At 49.1% G+C, this 17,795-nt stretch overlaps 1 protein-coding gene across 2 annotated transcripts in view; it reads right to left on the bottom strand.

Annotated features, from left to right (window-relative positions):
- Nucleotides 1–982: 982 nt before the first annotated feature.
- The window catches only part of LOC311311991 (ubiquitin-associated and SH3 domain-containing protein B-like), a gene marked incomplete at both ends in the record, with an annotated part of 19,552 nt that continues 2,739 nt past the window's right edge, over nucleotides 983–17,795 (bottom strand). The window contains 13 exons of one of the 2 annotated variants that reach the window (XM_084441822.1): nucleotides 983–1,120; nucleotides 1,273–1,378; nucleotides 1,479–1,589; nucleotides 2,074–2,207; nucleotides 3,353–3,456; nucleotides 3,889–4,008; nucleotides 4,135–4,258; nucleotides 5,298–5,448; nucleotides 8,664–8,872; nucleotides 9,268–9,437; nucleotides 9,942–10,140; nucleotides 10,279–10,465; nucleotides 10,633–10,686. In XM_084441822.1, the coding sequence (XP_084297948.1) occupies nucleotides 983–1,120; nucleotides 1,273–1,378; nucleotides 1,479–1,589; nucleotides 2,074–2,207; nucleotides 3,353–3,456; nucleotides 3,889–4,008; nucleotides 4,135–4,258; nucleotides 5,298–5,448; nucleotides 8,664–8,872; nucleotides 9,268–9,437; nucleotides 9,942–10,140; nucleotides 10,279–10,465; nucleotides 10,633–10,686 (1,807 nt within the window). The remainder of the gene's footprint in view (nucleotides 1,121–1,272; nucleotides 1,379–1,478; nucleotides 1,590–2,073; nucleotides 2,208–3,352; nucleotides 3,457–3,888; nucleotides 4,009–4,134; nucleotides 4,259–5,297; nucleotides 5,449–8,663; nucleotides 8,873–9,267; nucleotides 9,438–9,941; nucleotides 10,141–10,278; nucleotides 10,466–10,632; nucleotides 10,687–17,795) is intronic. The other variant, XM_084441821.1, reaches the window with a different exon arrangement.

The raw sequence follows: 17,795 nt of genomic DNA, 5'->3' as shown, positions 1-17,795 counted from the left end.
GTTGGTTGACCAGAGGAGAACGGACACAGATTAAAACAGGTTTCCGAAGACAAGACCAACTTCACAATTTCAGGGGACAAATTTTTTGTTTTTTACTCTGTTCACTGAAAATGAAACACTTGGTCCAGTGCAGACATGTCTTCAGCCCTGAATATCACTGCTGAAGGCAGCATGGAAACAACAGACAGAGCCTCTCAGCCAAACAACACTCTTCCTTCGGGTCCTTTTAGAACGTCATGGTGGAGAGATTTTGTATACCAGCGTTGACATTTCAGTTTCTACTGCATATTTTATGTTGCCCTCCTGACTGTTTATCAGGCATGGTGAGTCTGTACTTGCAGATTCACAACACCACTCCCTGCGATTGTGGGTCGCTCCAGAAGTCCCACCTCTCCCCCGAAGCTGGGTATCAGGAATTCTGCAGCAGGTGAGACCAGCATGTGGGTGAGACCAGCCTCACAGCCAGGATCTAACTGGGGCTACGGAGAAACACCTGAGATAAACATTCATACTAACACTAACAATACTGACAGATAACGGCGATGACGGGATAGCAGTCCGCAGGGAGGGAGAGGAGGGGAGGAGAGAGAGAATGGGAAAGGAGAGAAGAAGGAAGGAAGGAAGGAGAGAAGGGGACGAAGAGAACAGACGAGGAGTAGGGGGTCGCTTGTTCTCGTTCCAGAGATCATATGTGGATGTTGTGCTTCGATAACAATAAGTCATAGCTCCTGATATAGCCCTAACATAACTAAGCATAGTCCAGTATAGGCCAGTCTCGGTCTTAACAAGACCGGACGTAGTCTTGCAATTCTCCCGGGATGGACCTGAAATACTGTGGCATGTCAAAGACCTGGTACACTGTGTACATACTGTCATAACAGGACATGGCTCCAAGCCGCACTGTTGCTTATAACTGTCTCTCTCCCAGCAGAGCTCTGCCTCTCTCTGAAAGCACAGGAAGGGGGTTCCGTCTGGGGGGGGTTCAGTCCGGCAGCAGGGCCTCCCGCCAGTCGAAGCTGTGATTGGGTCCATGGGTGAGGGGCAGGATGGGCGGGTCCACCAGCTGCCACGCCCCTGTGTCATCCCTCTCCTCGCAGGAACACATGCCTAGGTACGGAACCTGCCGGAAGAGGGAGAAGCTGGCGTCAAGAGAGATAGCAGCGATTTCAAATCCCAAAGCACTCAACAGTTTGGAGAAGTCAGACAGACATTTTGCCACAATACAACAAGCACCACAAGGAGTATCTAAACACAGAGTCTCTCCGGGCCGACCTTCCTGACGACTTGTATGAAGTCCTTGGCGTTCTGGGGACTCCGCCCCTGGAGTTGCTGGGTACAGGCCTGTAGGGATGAGGCGTGCGCCACCAGCAACACCTTACTTCCTGTAGGGGACGGGAAGTACAACGCTGACAACATGACCTACCGGATCTGAACGCATTCACACACACACACACACGCGCACACTCACACACACACACAAACCTGTGGTCCTGCATTCTGCCAGAATGTCCCTGGTGACCTGGAAGCTGCGGCTCATGTAGGAGTCATAGGATTCTGAGACGCTGAGCTGGGAGATGGGCACCAGGGGTCTGGAGAGACAAAAACAGGACTGACGTTAACATGGACTAGGAGTCTGGAGAGACAAGAACAGACAGGACTGACGTTAACATGGACCAGGAGTCTGGAGAGACAAGAACAGGACTGACGTTAACATGGACCAGGAGTCTGGAGAGAGAGAGACAGGATATAAACTTTCACTGCCAACCATCCCCTATTTCGGGATCTATCCTGCCTGCTGTCTGTCTGTCTGTCTGTCTTCTGTCTGTCTCCCCTGTCTGTCTGTCTCACTTGTCTGTCTGTCTCCCCTGTATACCGTCTCCCCAGTCTGTCTGTCTGTCTGTCTGTATGCTGTCTCCCCTGTATGCTGTCTCCCCAGTCTGTCTCTCTGTCTGTCTGTATGCTGTCTCACCTGTATGCTGTCTCCCCAGTCTGTCTCTCTGTCTGTCTGTATGCTGTCTCACCTGTATGCTGTCTCCCCAGTCTGTCTCTCTGTCTGTCTGTATGCTGTCTCACCTGTATGCTGTGTCCACGCTGTAATGGGCTGCTGCCAGGTCGCTGGGGCTGATCCAGGCTGGCAGGGCATTCCCAGAAACCCACTTGGTCCACTCAAACAACCCTGGCTCCACCCGTAGCTTCAGCCTGCCCTCCTGCTGCAGGCCTGCGGGGGGAGACAGAGGACAGCACACAGAGATTACAACAGCACTAAAGCTGGGCGTTTAAAGTCGCATCTAACTTCTGTACTTTGACTACTTTGACGACGCAAACAAGCTATGAGGGTGGGACATATGTTTAGAGGAATTTGATTGGAACATTGACAAGTGGACGGGTTTTAAGAACTTTAGACAGATTCGATAGAGGGATAGCGTTGATTGACGGGTGGATGTCATGAGATTATTGGTAAAATCGAAGGTACCTGTTGTCGTCATTGCACGTGACCTACCGTTTTCCAGGAAGTAAGAAATTATATACTTTGATATAAGATTACAAGAAAAGTAGAATTTTGTAATTTTTTGGGCATACATCGTTGAATAGGTGAACACTATGACCAATTATGTGAACCAAAATGGGACAGAATGCTTTTTTCATTTCAGTGCGACTTTAAAACCCTTAATGGGGTGCACTAATAGAATGCTGCTTGTGTCTCTCATACAGTATGAGCAAAAGGTACGTTTGTCTATTTTTGCAGGTTTGCCTAAAATAATTAGCAAGTTTGAGGGTTTCTACACGAGTGTGCAAAATTGTGGGAGGACAAAAATACTAATAGATGAATGTAGCACATCTAATGCAATTTACCAAGCCTGAAAATAAGTATAGGACAGGTAATTCCCTCTGTATATTATTCAGAAACACAACTGCTCTCATTGTAGCGAGAAAGAGATGTTGGAAAAATCAAAGAAAACATCAAGAGTTTTTTCAGGTATGTTGTCCATGGTTGTGAATGGTGTTTTATGCAGAATGGACAGGTTTCTGTTGAAGCTCTCCATGGTTGAAATGGTTTTGGTTTGGTTTGGTTTTAAACACACAAAACATCATTTAAATATGGTTGTTTGCAACTGACGTCGTTCACACAATAACTCTTCGTTCATCCACAATAAGTAAATTAACAACACACAATGTGTTTGAATGAACATGCAATTTGCATGTAGTATATGTCTCTTGTGTGTATCTGTGTGTGTCTGTGTCTGTGTGTGTGTGTATCTGTGTGTGTGTGTCTGTGTGTGTGTGTGTGTCTGTGTGTGTCTGTGTGTGTGTGTGTGTGCGTGCTTGTATGTGTGTGTGTGTGTGTGCGTACGTGCTGCTGACCTTTTAGGATGTTGTGAGCTGTCTGGACACAGCGCAGGGATGGAGAACAGTATACATGATCTATAACTGTGTTACTCTCCAACAAGGCTTCTCCTACAACACACACACACATGCACCATGCACACAAACACAGAAAGCACACACATGTTTATGCTCTGTTTAACATGTCTCCTACATCGAACATACTGTACCTACTACACATATGTCATAGAGGTACATACCCAGGGGCGGACTGGGGAAATAATTCAGGCCGGGAAATGTAGCCCCAGTCAGGCCACGAGCCGACGCGGTGAGATGGAAACTTTCAGTTTCGTTTTGTTGCCGGTGGGGGGGGGGGGGGGGGGGGTAGGGGGTGCTGACAGCCGATTCTAATTGTTGTGCGATTTGTTGACGGAGGGGGGGGGGCAGGCCATTCACCGCGGGCCAGGCCAGTTAGCACGCCAGTCCACCGGGAAAACTCCCGGTGCTCCCGATGGCCAGTCCGCCCCTGTACATATCTACTACACGTGTCATAGAGATACATACCAACTACGCGAGCTTGTGTGGCCCCAAACACGGTGATGGGGGCGTCCATGTTGTAGTCCCTCTGCCCCCCCCAAAGGGGCAGGCTTGGGGGCATGTTCAGGTTGGAGCGCACATATCTACCTGCAGGACAGACACACAAATAAATAATTTACTGACTAGATACACAAACATCCCAACACATGTGTTACGCACACACATGCACACACAAGGATGGAAGTGTGAGAGTATATGTGTGGTTGAGCTGACCTGAGCTGTCAGAGCAGAGAGAGAGCCAGTGTTTGCCAAACACCACGTCCATCCTCTCACCATGGCGACAGACCAACAGGGTCCTCTTGGCCTGGCGGGAGTGACCACTGCTGATCCGCAGAACCTGAGACACAGAGACAGCTAGATATAACCTGAGACACAGATAACTAGAGATAACCTGAGACACAGATAACTAGAGATAACCTGAGACACAGATAACTAGAGATAATCTGAGACACAGATAACTAGAGATAACCTGACCGACACTGAGATATAACTTGAGACACAGAGATATCTAGATATAACCTGAGACACAGATAACTAGAGATAACCTGAGACACAGATAACTAGAGATAACCTGAGACACAGATAACTAGAGATAATCTGAGACAGATAACTAGAGATAACCTGAGACACAGATAACTAGAGATAATCTGAGACACAGATAACTAGAGATAACCTGACAGACACTGAGATAACTATATATAACCTGACAGACAGAGATAACTAGAGATAACCTGACCGACACTGAGATATAACTTGAGACACAGAGATATCTAGATATAACCTGAGACACAGATACTAGAGATAACCTGAGACACAGAGATAACTAGAGATAATCCGAGACACAGATAACTAGAGATAACCTGACAGACACTGAGATAACTATATATAACCTGACAGACAGAGATAACTAGAGATAACCTGAGACACAGATAACTAGAGATAACCTGAGACACACACAACTAGAGATAACCTGACAGAATCAGAGATAACTATATATACCGTAACCTGAGAGACAGAGATAACCTGGAGATACTGTAACCTGACAGACATGGAGATAACTTTAACATAACTAGAGATAACCTCACAGATAGATAAGTAGAGATAACCTCACAGATACACAGATAACTAGATATAACCTGAGACACACACATAACTAAAGATAACCTGACAGACAGAGAGGTCAGGTGATAGCAGGTCAGGTCAGGTGACTACTGGTCGGGTCAGGTGATAGCAGGTATGGTCAGGTGATAGCAGGTTAAAAGTGACCACTGGTCAGGTCAGGTGTCTACTGGTCAGGTCAGGTGATAGCAGGTCAGGTGACGTCAGGTCAGGTGACTACTGGTCAGGTCAGGTGACTACTGATCAGGTCAGGTGACTACCTGCATGGGATGGCAGATGAGGCTGAAGGTGGCCGTTTCCCCGGGGTTGTCAAGGAGATGGCTGTCCATCAGTCCATCCAACATCCCTCTGTCCTTGCTGGCTTTGTTGGAGGAGGAGGAGGTGCCCACACAGCTGAAGGAGTGGGACCTACAGAGGAGGTGAAACACTCATTCTCTCCTCTCTTCTATGGATCTAGCAAAGCTACACCCTCCCACTGTCATCTCAGCCCTCAGATCTCTCAGGTCTCCTACTCTATTTTATTCTACTCTAATGTACTCTGCTGTACTCTATTGTACTCTGTTTTATTCTGTTACTTTACTCTGTGTGTACTCTGTTACTTTTGGTCCTGTCGAGGTGGTGTGTCTGAGGAGGTGGGGCCATTGGAGGTGGTGTGTCTGAGGAGGTGGGGCCGTCGGAGGTGGTGTGTCTGAGGAGGTGGGGCCATTGGAGGTGGTGTGTCTGAGGAGGTGGGGCCGTCGGAGGTGGTGTGTCTGAGGAGGTGGTGTGTCTGAGGAGGTGGGGCCGTCGGAGGTGGTGTGTCTGAGGAGGTGGTGTGTCTGAGGAGGAGGTGAGTCTGAGGAGGTGGGGCCATTGGAGGTGGTGTGTCTGAGGAGGTGGTGTGTCTGAGGAGGTGGGGCTGTCGGAGGTGGTGTGTCTGAGGAGGTGGTGTGTCTGAGGAGGTGGGGCTGTCGGAGGTGGTGTGTCTGAGGAGGTGGTGTGTCTGAGGAGGTGGGGCCATTGGAGGTGGTGTGTCTGAGGAGGTGGGGCTGTCGGAGGTGGTGTGTCTGAGGAGGTGGGGCTGTCGGAGGTGGTGTGTCTGAGGAGGTGGTGTGTCTGAGGAGGTGGTGTGTCTGAGGAGGTGGTGTGTCTGAGGAGGTGGTGTGTCTGAGGAGGTGGGGTGTCTGAGGAGGTGGTGGTGATGGGGCTGGATCTGCTGTCCTGCTGCCAGGCCCTTAACAGGAGGCTCAGGACTGTGGGACACTGAGCGCCCCCTCCACACTGCCTCCACACTGCCCCCCTCCACACTGCCTCCACGCTGCCTCCACGCTGCCTCCACACTGCCTCCACACTGCCTCCACGCTGCCTCCACGCTGCCTCCACACTGCCTCCACACTGCCTCCACGCTGCCTACACGCTGCCTCCACACTGCCTCCACACTGCCTCCACACTGCCTCCACGCTGCCCTTTGCTTTAATTCAGTCTTATGCTGAAGAGCTCTCAGTTCATCTTGTATGTGCGTGTTTATGGATTATAGGGTTAGTTTGGGGTTTAGCTCTATGTGCTTCTTTTGACTTCCCCTGGCAGGGCGGTGAGTATTATTTCCCTTTTTTTCTTTAGTTTGTTTGTGATCATCGTTTCAGTCCTTTTTTCTGTTAATTCTCTCCCCCTGCCCTGCCATAGACCAGACCAGATATGGGGAAAATAATTTTGTGGATTATTGTTAAGGACATTGGCCGGGTTTCCCGATAAAGAACCTTCTTAAGGAACCCTTCTTAAGCAACCCTTTGCATGGGAGTTAAGAAGCTTCTGAACTCGTTCGGGAAACCCGGCCATTATGATTTGTTTGTTTGTAGGGCCTTTGTCCAAATAAAGCCTCCCCCTCTCACTGTTTCCTTGTAGAGCACTTTGTTTGGGGCCGGTTGTGCCGTAACATAATTGGGGGTTCGTCTGGGATCCCGTTATTGGGTTGTTAATTGGTAACTGGTTAATTGTTTGGGGTCGGTTGTGCCATAACATAATTGGGGGTTCGTCTGGGATCCCGTTATTGGGTTGTTAATTGGTAACTGGTTAATTGTTTGGGGTCGGTTGTGCCATAACATAATTGGGGGTTCGTCTGGGATCCCGTTATTGGGTTGTTAATTGGTAACTGGTTAATTGTTTGGGATCGGTTGTGCCGTAACATAATTGGGGGTTCGTCTGGGATCCTGTATTGGGTTGCTAATTGGTAACTGGTTAATTGTTTGATTGGTTACTTTTGTGTGCTGCTTAATTGTATTGTGGTTTTCTGACACTTTTGATTGCCACAATTTCAGTCGCTGGGTAGGTTTTTTCAGCCATGCCTTTAGTGTGTAGCCTGTAGGCTATTTTGCTTGTTTGTTTGGTGTTTTTTTTCCCTATCTTTAGTATTTGGGTTCTGTCTTTTCTCTCCTTTTTGTTTTCCTATTTCTCCAATTATAGAGTTTGCTGTAGGTACATTTTCTGAGGTGCCGACAGTAGACCTGCACTAAGGGCGTATTCACATATGTTAGTGTGTGATGCGCACCAAAAGCGAAAGTGATACATTGTTTCATTTCTCAGCTACTGTGGTTCGCTTTCACACAGCACTTTCTTTACTCTGGTCCAATTGCAGCACCACAAGTCACATGGAAAAGGCTCAGTGCTGTCATTGGTCAATATCTTTCTGGGGGCTGGTGCAAGAGCGTCATGAAAAACTCCCAGGAAGAACAAATTTATAATGGTTTATAAGGTAGTTGTGTCAGTCCGAGGTTGCGCGCTTTCACACCATAACTGGTGCGCACAAGAATTCGGTTGAAGCTGCTCTGAGACCACCCCTTCTGGAGGGTCTCGGTGCGGCTGTTTTGGTGCGCACCTGAGTGCGATTGCTGTGTTCACACAGGCCTAAACGAAGCGCTCTCAGGCCCAAAGCTCATTTGGTGCGCACTAACTAGTGTCTGTGTGAATACACCCTAAGAAGGAGCTACTGTTAATTGCTGACCACTACTCAATTGAGTTTGCTCTGAGTTTTAGAGATCACTCCTTATATCTGGCTTGGTTGAGCAACAAGTTTCCTTGTCAGAGATTGGGTGAGCCAGCCCCTGAAGGCCCTCCTGTGCCAGTTAGTCCTTCTAACTTCACTTGAAGGAGTTTGAGCTGGAATCTAGGAGAGAGACAGCCAGGCTTGAACTTGAGTTGTGTTTGAAAGAGTTGGAGCGTGGGTCCCGTAGGTCTGGACTGAGGGCTCATCTCGAGGGTTTGATGTTAGTAAACATATTCAAATTGTTCCTCCCCTTTCTGAAAAGGTGGTAGACAAATATTTTCCTCACTTTAAACATGTAGATACTTTACTACTTTAGGTTGGCCTAAGAATGTCTGGACATTGCTTTTTCAGTGTGTCTGTCTGTCTGTCTGTTGGAGGTCCTCACTACATGGGTCCAAATTCAGAGCCTAACAGTTTGTTTTTACTGTGATACCTGTGTTAAAATGCTCTGTGATACAGGTGCAGCTCAAGTCTTTTGTGTTGGACAGTGTGCTACCTTTTTCAGAGAGAACTGCCCTTGGTTCCAATGTTTCTTTTATTCTATTGTGCTCTGTTCTATTCTACTCTAATCTATTTCCCCCAGGCCCTGCCCCGATGTGCTCACCCGTGGAAGGTCCAGGTGTCACTCTCACTCACAGGGCTCACATAATTTTCAGGCAGCAGGCCGGACAGCCCAGTGGTCAGTGAGGACCCCAGGAGCCAGCCCTCGCTGGCTCCCCCCTGCTCCAGGCCCGAGGAGAAGATGAAGTCGCCAGGAACCAGCTCCAACTCATCCTCATTCTGGGGCACATAGGGGTACATCACACGCAGGGTCTGGGGGATAGGAGATGAGGGGAGAGGAGAGGAGTGGGAAGGGAGAGGGGGAGAGGAGAGGTGGAGGAGAGGAGGCGGAGAGGAGAAAAGAGGAGAGGAGGGGGAGAGGGGAGGGGAGGAGGGGGAGAAAAGAGGAGAGAATAGGAGGGCAGAGGAGAAAAGAGGAGAGGAGAGCAGAGGAGGGGAGGGGAGAGGAGAGGAGGGGGAGAGGAGAAAAGAGGAGAGAATAGGAGGGGAGAGGAGAAAAGAGGAGAGCAGAGAAGGGGAGGGGAGAGGAGAGGAGGGGGAGAGGAGAAAAGAGGAGAGAAGTGGAGGGGAAAGGGAAAGGAGAGGAGTGTGTTAGTTTGTATTGGGTAAGGCCAGAGGCGTGTGTCCCTGCAAGAGGCGGCCGGTACCTCGTGGTTAGCGAATCGTATGTCCCGTGAGAAGAGCACGGCCAGCCAATCACAGCCCAGTTTGACCTCAATGCCCCTGGCCAGCTGCTCGAGAGTGGGAAGCTTATTGGCTGGGAAGTGGTAGGCCAGGGTCACGTGGAGCTGCTTCCTATGAGGCTCCACCTGCACGTCTGGGAAGAGAGAGATAGAGGGAGGGAGGGAGAGAGGGAGAAATGGAGGGAGAGAGAGGGGGAGATGGAGGGGGGAGAGAGAGGGTTGCAGGGAGAGAGATTGAGAAAGAGAGATGAGGAAGGGATGGAGGGAGAGAGATGAGGGAGAGATGGAGAAAGAGAGATGGGGGAGAGATGGAGAAAGAGAGATGAGGGATGGAGGGAGAGAGATGGAAGGAGAGAGATGGGAGGGAGGGAGATAGTGGGAGGGAAGGATGGGGGGAGGAGAAGGAGGATGGGGAGATTAAGGGAGGAAGGTGGGATGGAGAGAGGCAGAAAATGGAAGGATTGATACAGACCAGCCAGATACACATCAGCCAGGTAGCCAGATACAATGTCCTACAGTAGAGTCTACTCTATCACGTTTCTACTCTCAGGATCCTATACAGTAGATCCTATCATTTCTGTCGCTACTCACAGTTACAGTAGAGTCTATTCTATCTGTCTGTACTCTCGGGGTCCCACCTGCCGCTCGGCTGGCCTCGGCGGCGAAGTCGGCGGCAAACAGCCTGACGACGTCAGCGACCGTCTCTTCCACGAAGAGGCCGATGAAGGAGGGGGAGGAGTAGAGCTCAAGTGGGAGGGACGAGGGGAAACGCCCCCGCCACAGGCCTACGGTGGCCTGGAGGGCCTTGCACAACGCGTCCACCTTCTGGTCGGCACACTGGGGGGAGGGGGGAGGGGGGCGAAAGTCAGGATGGACTTATCGATCTACAACATCAACAGCAACATCAGTTTTTGGCAGCAAAATGCAGAGACTGGATGTTCCGGAGACTTTTCTCCTGGTCTCTCCTGGTCTCACCATGAAGAACTGGCAGAGGGTGATGTGAGGGAGGATGCTGTGCGCCTTGTTGCGACCGCAGGTGGCGCTGCTCTGCTGCCAGAAGTGGGCCAGCTGGTTCTGGAGTGGCCCGCTGGGTCTGAGGTACAGGACGTACTCCCTGGGGAGTGGGTCGTCCAGGAAGGGGTCCTCCACATGGGAGAATAACCTGGGGGGGAGGAGGGGGAGGAGAGAGGAGGAGAGAGGAGGAACAGAGGAGAGAATGATGGCAGTGTTTCTTCATTCTTTCAGACAGCAGAGGGCACGATTAACACCACATTGTGTTACTGTTGTGTGTCTGCTCGTGTGTGTGTGTGTGTGTGTGCACGTACTCACCAGTCACAGGCTAAATGAACACTTCTGCCTCCTGTAGAAACAAGCGCTTTCAGTCTATGGAAGATAAAGAGGGGGGGGGGGAGTGAGAAAGAGAGACAGAGGGGGAGAGACTGTCTGATTATCTCAGCCGTACCACCCAGCCCCAGCCTCCAAACCCCCTGCCACAGACTCCAACGCCCCACACCAGCCTCCAACCCCTCTACCCCAGCCCCCAACCCCTCTACCCCAGCCTCCAACCCTTCTACCCCAGCCTCCAACCCCTCTACCCCAGCCTCCAACCCCTCTACCCCAGCCTCCAACCCCTCTACCCCAGCCCCCAACCCCTCTACCCCAGCCTCCAACCCTTCTACCCCAGCCTCCAACCCCTCTACCCCAGCCTCCAACCCCTCTACCCCAGCCCCCAACCCCTCTACCCCAGCCCCCAACCCCTCTACCCCAGCCTCCAACCCTTCTACCCCAGCCTCCAACCCCTCTACCCCAGCCTCCAACCCCTCTACCCCAGCCTCCAACCCCTCTACCTCAGCCCCAACCCCTCTACCCCAGCCCCCAACCCCGCCGCCTCTCCAACCACCATCCCCCCGCCTCCAATCCCCAGCCTCTCCAACCCCTCTGCCCCAGCCTCTCCAACCCCTCTGCCCCAGCCCCCAACCCCTCTACCCCAGCCTCCAACCCCTCTGCCCCAGCCTACAACCCCTAGCCTCTCCAACCCCCTTGCCCCTGCCTACAACCCCTAGCCCCTGTGGTATTGTATTGATAATCCTTATGAAACAAAATTATATTGCGATATATTGGAATATATAAAGTAATATATCAAACAATACATTTCCATATATACTGTAGGAAACTAGTGGTTATTTTTTCCAATATAGTGCAATATATGAAAAGGGGCAATTGCTAATGTATTATTCAATATATTATGTATGTATCATATATTATTCTGTATATTTCCTCCATATATTTTACACACTATAATATATTGACAGTTAATATATAGAGGAATATATTTTCTTTGCATAAGAGAATGTGCTTTTGTGATATAGAGAGATGAGGAGGGAAACAGAAGAGCTGCAGAAAGTGTCTGGTTGAGAACTGTACTGTCTTCCACCCAACAGCAGCAACAATACGAACGCGACTCTCTGTTGAAGGTTGGTTAGGGTTAGGAGGGACGACGGGTGGGTTTGAACCCAGTCGCTGGCTCACACCCACGCTGCTCTGAGTGGCTCGGAGAGACAGGAAGAGGAAAAGGCGAGGCTTAACGCTGGCCGCCCACACACACTCACACACACACACACACACACACACACACACACACACACACACACACTCACACTCACACTCACACTCACACACACACACACACACATTACCTCAAATGGCAGAGAAGTGTGTGCGGTTGGTAGGTTTAGGTATCTGTGTATGTGTTTGTCTTGTTTTTCTCACAGCGGTTAGAGGAAAAAAGAGCAGATCTCTCACAGTTCAGTTGTCCTGACAGGCAGGAGGTCAGGCTGGTCTGGGACCCTCTGCCCCCCCCCTGCCCCCCCCCCCCCTGTTCCTCAACACTCTCGTTGTCCTCCCCCACCCTCTCGTTGTTCTCCCCCCCCCCCCGATGCAATAGGGTGGAAGGGACTTTACATTGGCTCGTGAATGTTACTTGTTCGTTATTCGTTACCTTGTTTCTTAGTCTGTCACACATGTACCAGAGATCACCACCACCATGGGCGAATTAAAACCCAATATCCAGAAGGTGCGAACGATCTGACACTTCACATTTACAGGAACAGCATAACACTGTATCTGCTTTGTGCTGCCAAGATGCAAGACAAATACTTGTGCACATCACCTCTCTGCTTTAGATGTGCTGGACAAGGAGAGACATTTGTTTTCTGGATTTCTGTCATCGGTTTTCTGGATTTCCAGAATTGTAAGTAGCCAACCCGTACATGTCCATAGTGACAAATAACGAGCCCTAGTAGCCATGGTGGCTGCAAACCAACTAAGCTAACATTACCTAGCGAGCCATGAATGATATTGTACAGCTTGTTGTGGTATGCCCTACCGGAGGTGCAGTATGCAGACAGAACAGTATGTACACATCTTGCATAACTAATACTTGAATATTACGCTCTCCAGATTTCCTTTTGATTTGACTGAGTTCTGTCATGCTACTTTATGACCAGTGAACTGGTCATATTGAGTCACAAGACGTCTTTAACGTCGTTTTGTATGACCTTTTATGTGTTGCACTTTATTTTGATGCTTTTGATGTCTCATGTAAAGCACTTTGAATTGCCTTGTTGCTGAAATGTGCTATACAAATAAACTTGCCTTGCCTTGCCTTTAAAGTAACTGTAAAGATATATTTGTATTTATTTATATGTGAAGGGACAATGCACAAACATCCATAGTACAATACTATATACGAGCCAGATTTAGCCCAAATGGCTAGTTTCCATCTGCTGTCCCTGGCCAGATATTTAAAAGGCAACCTGTAAGAAAAGCATAAAATACAGTACATTTATAATACATTACAGAGGTTAAAAAACAGAATTACTCTAAAAACAATATGCTAAATGTTGTGAGTAAGAGTTCTCAATGATGCTGTCATCAGTCATAAATAGACGGTCTAATGGTCTAATTATTGCTACTGTACAAAGGGGTGATGCATCATTGGTGGGGGGACACCATGTTTACTGTGCTACTGGAGCATCTCTGCTGTCCTCTTCACTGGAACGTTCGCTGACTACATACAAAGCAGAGAGCATGAGCTCCTATCCCCTTTAAGGGTTGGGTGTACTGTAGCAGCAGATAGGGCCTGTAGTTAGCATGTCTTTAGCTGTCCTGTAGCCGACTCTGGCAGCTTGTACTGTTGTTGGTTCTATTCCCGGATGCCTGTGTTTGTTCTAGTGCCGTGGAGGGGGACATAGACTTCCTGTCTCACTATAATAAGACTGATAATCAACTTCCTATTCAGCCAGACATTGTTCTTCAGCCTCCCCCGTCTGTCTCTGCTCACACACACACACACACACACACACGCACACATGCACGCACGCACACACACACACACACACGCACACACATTCCTGCTGGTTCCCTCAGCATCTCTCCTCTCTAATCCTCCTGTCCCAATCAGAGCTACTCATACTTTCCCTCCGTTAACACACTCCACCAGGCTGTCACATTAACATTACCACCCCACCACTCTCCCCCTCCGTTAACACTACCACCCCACCACTCTCCCCCTCCGTTAACACTACCACCCCACCACTCACCCCCTCCGTTAACACTACCACCCCACCACTCTCCCCCTCCGTTAACACTACCACCCCACCACTCTCCCCCTCCGTTAACACTACCACCCCACCACTCACCCTCTGTTAACACTACCACCCCACCACTCTCCCCCTCCGTTAACACTACCACCCCACCACTCTCCCCCTCCGTTAACTCTACCACCCCACCACTCACCCCCTCCGTTAACACACTCCACCAGGCTGTCACATTAACTCTACCACCCCACCACTCTCCCCCTCCGTTAACACTACCACCCCACCACTCTCCCCCTCCGTTAACACTACCACCCCACCACTCACCCCCTCCGTTAACACTACCACCCCACCACTCTCCCCCTCCGTTAACACTACCACCCCACCACTCTCCCCCTCCGTTAACACTACCACCCCACCACTCACCCTCTGTTAACACTACCACCCCACCACTCTCCCCCTCCGTTAACACTACCACCCCACCACTCTCCCCCTCCGTTAACTCTACCACCCCACCACTCTCCCCCTCCGTTAACACTACCACCCCACCACTCTCCCCCTTCGTTAACACTACCACCCCACCACTGACCCCCTCCGTTAACACTACCACCCCACCAGACTCTTACCCTCTGCAGCCGCATGCCTGACCGTCCACAGCCCAGCCTGCAGCTCTACCATAGACCCTCTACAGCTCTACCATAGACCCTCTACAGCCTTCAGCTCTAACATAGACCCTCTATAGCTCTACCATAGACTCTCTACAACTCTACCATAGACCCTCTACAGCTCTACCATAGACCCTCTACAACTCTACCATAGACCCTCTACAACTCTACCATAGACCCTCTACAACTCTACCATAGACCCTCTACAGCTCTACCATAGACCCTCTACAGCTCTACCATAGACCCTCTACAGCCTTCAGCTCTAACATAGACCCTCTATAGCTCTACCATAGACCCTCTACAACTCTACCATAGACCCTCTACAACTCTACCATAGACCCTCTACAGCTCTACCATAGACCCTCTACAGCTCTACCATAGACCCTCTACAGCCTTCAGCTCTAACATAGACCCTCTAATAGCTCTACCATAGACCCTCTACAACTCTACCATAGACTCTCTACAACTCTACCATAGACCCTTTACAGCTGTACCATAGACCCTCTACAGCTCTACCATAGACCCTCTACAACTCTACCATAGACCCTTTACAGCCTTCAGCTCTAAAATAGACTCTCTACAGCTCTATCGATCAATCAATCAAAGCTTTATTTGTATAGCGCATGTCATACCCAGAGGCAACACAAAGCGCTTTACAGAGAACAAGGGAGGTGGGCATACGACCCACCCCTACATATTCCAGATGGAAGCAAAAAAAACAGTATCACCCAGGGGTCAGATAAGTGAGCTGTAAAAAATTCTTCCCTGACCCTCTACCAGAGACCCCTACAGCCCCGCCCGCAACTCTACCAGAGACAGGGAGGGAGGTCTCAGGTACAGTGCATTGGAAAGTATTCACACCCCTTCACTTTTTCCACATTTTGTTATGTTACAGCCTTTCCTCATCAGTCTACACACAATACCCTGTAATGACAAAGTGAAAAAAGAAGGAATTTTTGCTAATGTATTAAAAATAAAAGACTGAAATATCATATGTAAATAAGTATTCACTCCATTTGCTATGAAGTAAGTAAGTAAGTAAGTAAGCTTTATTTCTATAGCGCTCTTCACAGCATGTTACACAGAGTGCTTTACAGTAATACATTAAAATCAAAGGCAATACAACACGAGACAAAATTAAAACGACACAGAACAGGAAAAAAAGAAAAGAAAAAAAAAAGAGCATTGCGAGCAGCAAGGTGACACTCAAAATTGAGCTCAAGTGCATCCTGTTTCCATTGATCATCCTTTAGATGTTTCTACAACTTGATTGGAGTCCACCTGTGGTAAATTCAATTGATTGGACATGATTTTGAAAGGCAAACACCTGTCTATACAAGGTCCCACAGTTGACAGTGCATGTCAGAGAACAAACCAAGCCATGAAATCAAAGGAATTGTCTGTAGACCTCCGAGACAGCATTGTCATATCAAGGCACAGATCTGGGGAAGGGTACCAAAAATGTCTGCAGCATTGAAGGTCCCAAAGAACACAGTGGTCTCCATCATTTGTAAATGGAAGAAGTTTGAAACCACCAGGACTCTTCCTAGAGTCCTCTGTGGAGATGAGAGAACCTTCCAGAAGAACAACCATCTCTGCAGCACTCCACCAATCAGGCTTTTATGGTAGAGTGGCCAGATGGAAGCCACTCCTCAGTAAAAGGCACATGACAGCCCGCTTGAAGTTTGCCAAAAGATAATTAAAGGACTCTCGGACCACGAGAAACAAGATGCTCTGGTCTGATGAAACCAACATTGAATTCTTTGGCCTGAATGCCAAGCGTCATGTCTGGAGGAAACCAGGTACCGCTCATCACCTGGCCAATACCATCCCTACAGTGAAGCATGGTGGTATCATCACCTGGCCAATACCATCCCTACAGTGAAGCATGGTGGTATCATCACCTGGCCAATACCATCCCTACAGTGAAGCATGGTGGTGGCAGCATCATGCTGTGGGGATGTTTTACAGCTGCAGGAACTGGGAGACTAGTCCATATAAAAGGAAAGATAAATGCAGCAGTGTACAGAGAGATCCTTGATGAAAACCTGCTCCAGAGCGCTCTGGAACTCAGACTGAGGTGAAGGTTCACTTTCCAACAGGACAATGACCCGAAGCACACAGCCAAGATAACAGAGGAGTGGCTTCGGGACAAGTCTGAATGATCTTGAGTGGCCGAGAACGGAATGTTCTTGAGTGCAGCCAGAGCCCAGACTTGAACCCGATTGAACATCTCTGGAAAGACCTGAAAATAGCTGTGCAGCAACGCTCCCCATCTAACCTGACAGAGCTTGAGAGGATCTGCAGAGAAGAATGGGAGAAATACCGCAAATACAGGTGTGCCAAGCTTGTAGCATCATACCCAAGAAGACTTGAGTGACTGCCAAAGGTGCCTCAACAAAATACTTAATAAAGGGTGTGAATACTTATGTACATGTGATGTTTAAGCCTTTTTTTCATTATGTGGTATTGTGTGTAGATTGATGAAAAAAAAGAAGAGTTTATTCCATTTTGGAATAAGGCTGTAACATAACAAAATGTGGAAAAAGTGAAGGGGTGTAAAAAATGAAGGGGTGTGAGTACTTTCCGGATGCACTGTAAGTGTCCAGTAACACTGCACCATCTCTGGGACTTCCTCCTGTATAGCGAGCTCACAGACGGCCACCGGATGTCCATCCACTCCCCAAACAGCCCCGCTGGTGGATGGCCTGAGCAGTAGGAGCACTGCTCAATAACGCCAGTCTCTCTGTTTCCCAGTCATAACCTACCCCCCCCCCCCACACACACACACACACACACACACACATGCGCCTCAGAACACCCTGGAGCACATGCATGAACCGACACCTTCACACACGCTACACACAGAAATGTTAAAGGTACCAGACATAACATTTAATGTAGATTAATCTTTTTTAGAAGGGTGCAGAACAGAAGTATTGCTTTTCCCCACACAAAAAAATATTGATTATGAATTTTTCATGATGGGTCCAAAATGAATGTGGTGTTTATCTCTGTCTGACGACGTCGGCACCACGCTGTATCTCTGTGTTGAGAGTGATCAGGAGTCGTAATACTATTGGCTCACAAGCCTCGTTAGAGTTTTATTTTCATGATAAGTCTACATACAACTGTTATCTCCAGCACCTTTAAGGTCACACATAGCTTCATGAAGTCTTCCTGTCAGAGGAGAGAGTGATAGAAAAGAGAGAAAGAGAAGAGAAAGTGAAAG

The sequence above is a fragment of the Borostomias antarcticus genome (assembly GCF_949987555.1).
Source record: "Borostomias antarcticus genome assembly, chromosome: 1".
Taxonomy (NCBI): Eukaryota; Metazoa; Chordata; class Actinopteri; order Stomiiformes; family Stomiidae; genus Borostomias; species Borostomias antarcticus.
Note: the sequence above shows the minus strand (reverse complement) of the source record. Positions and strands in the feature narration are given on the sequence as shown.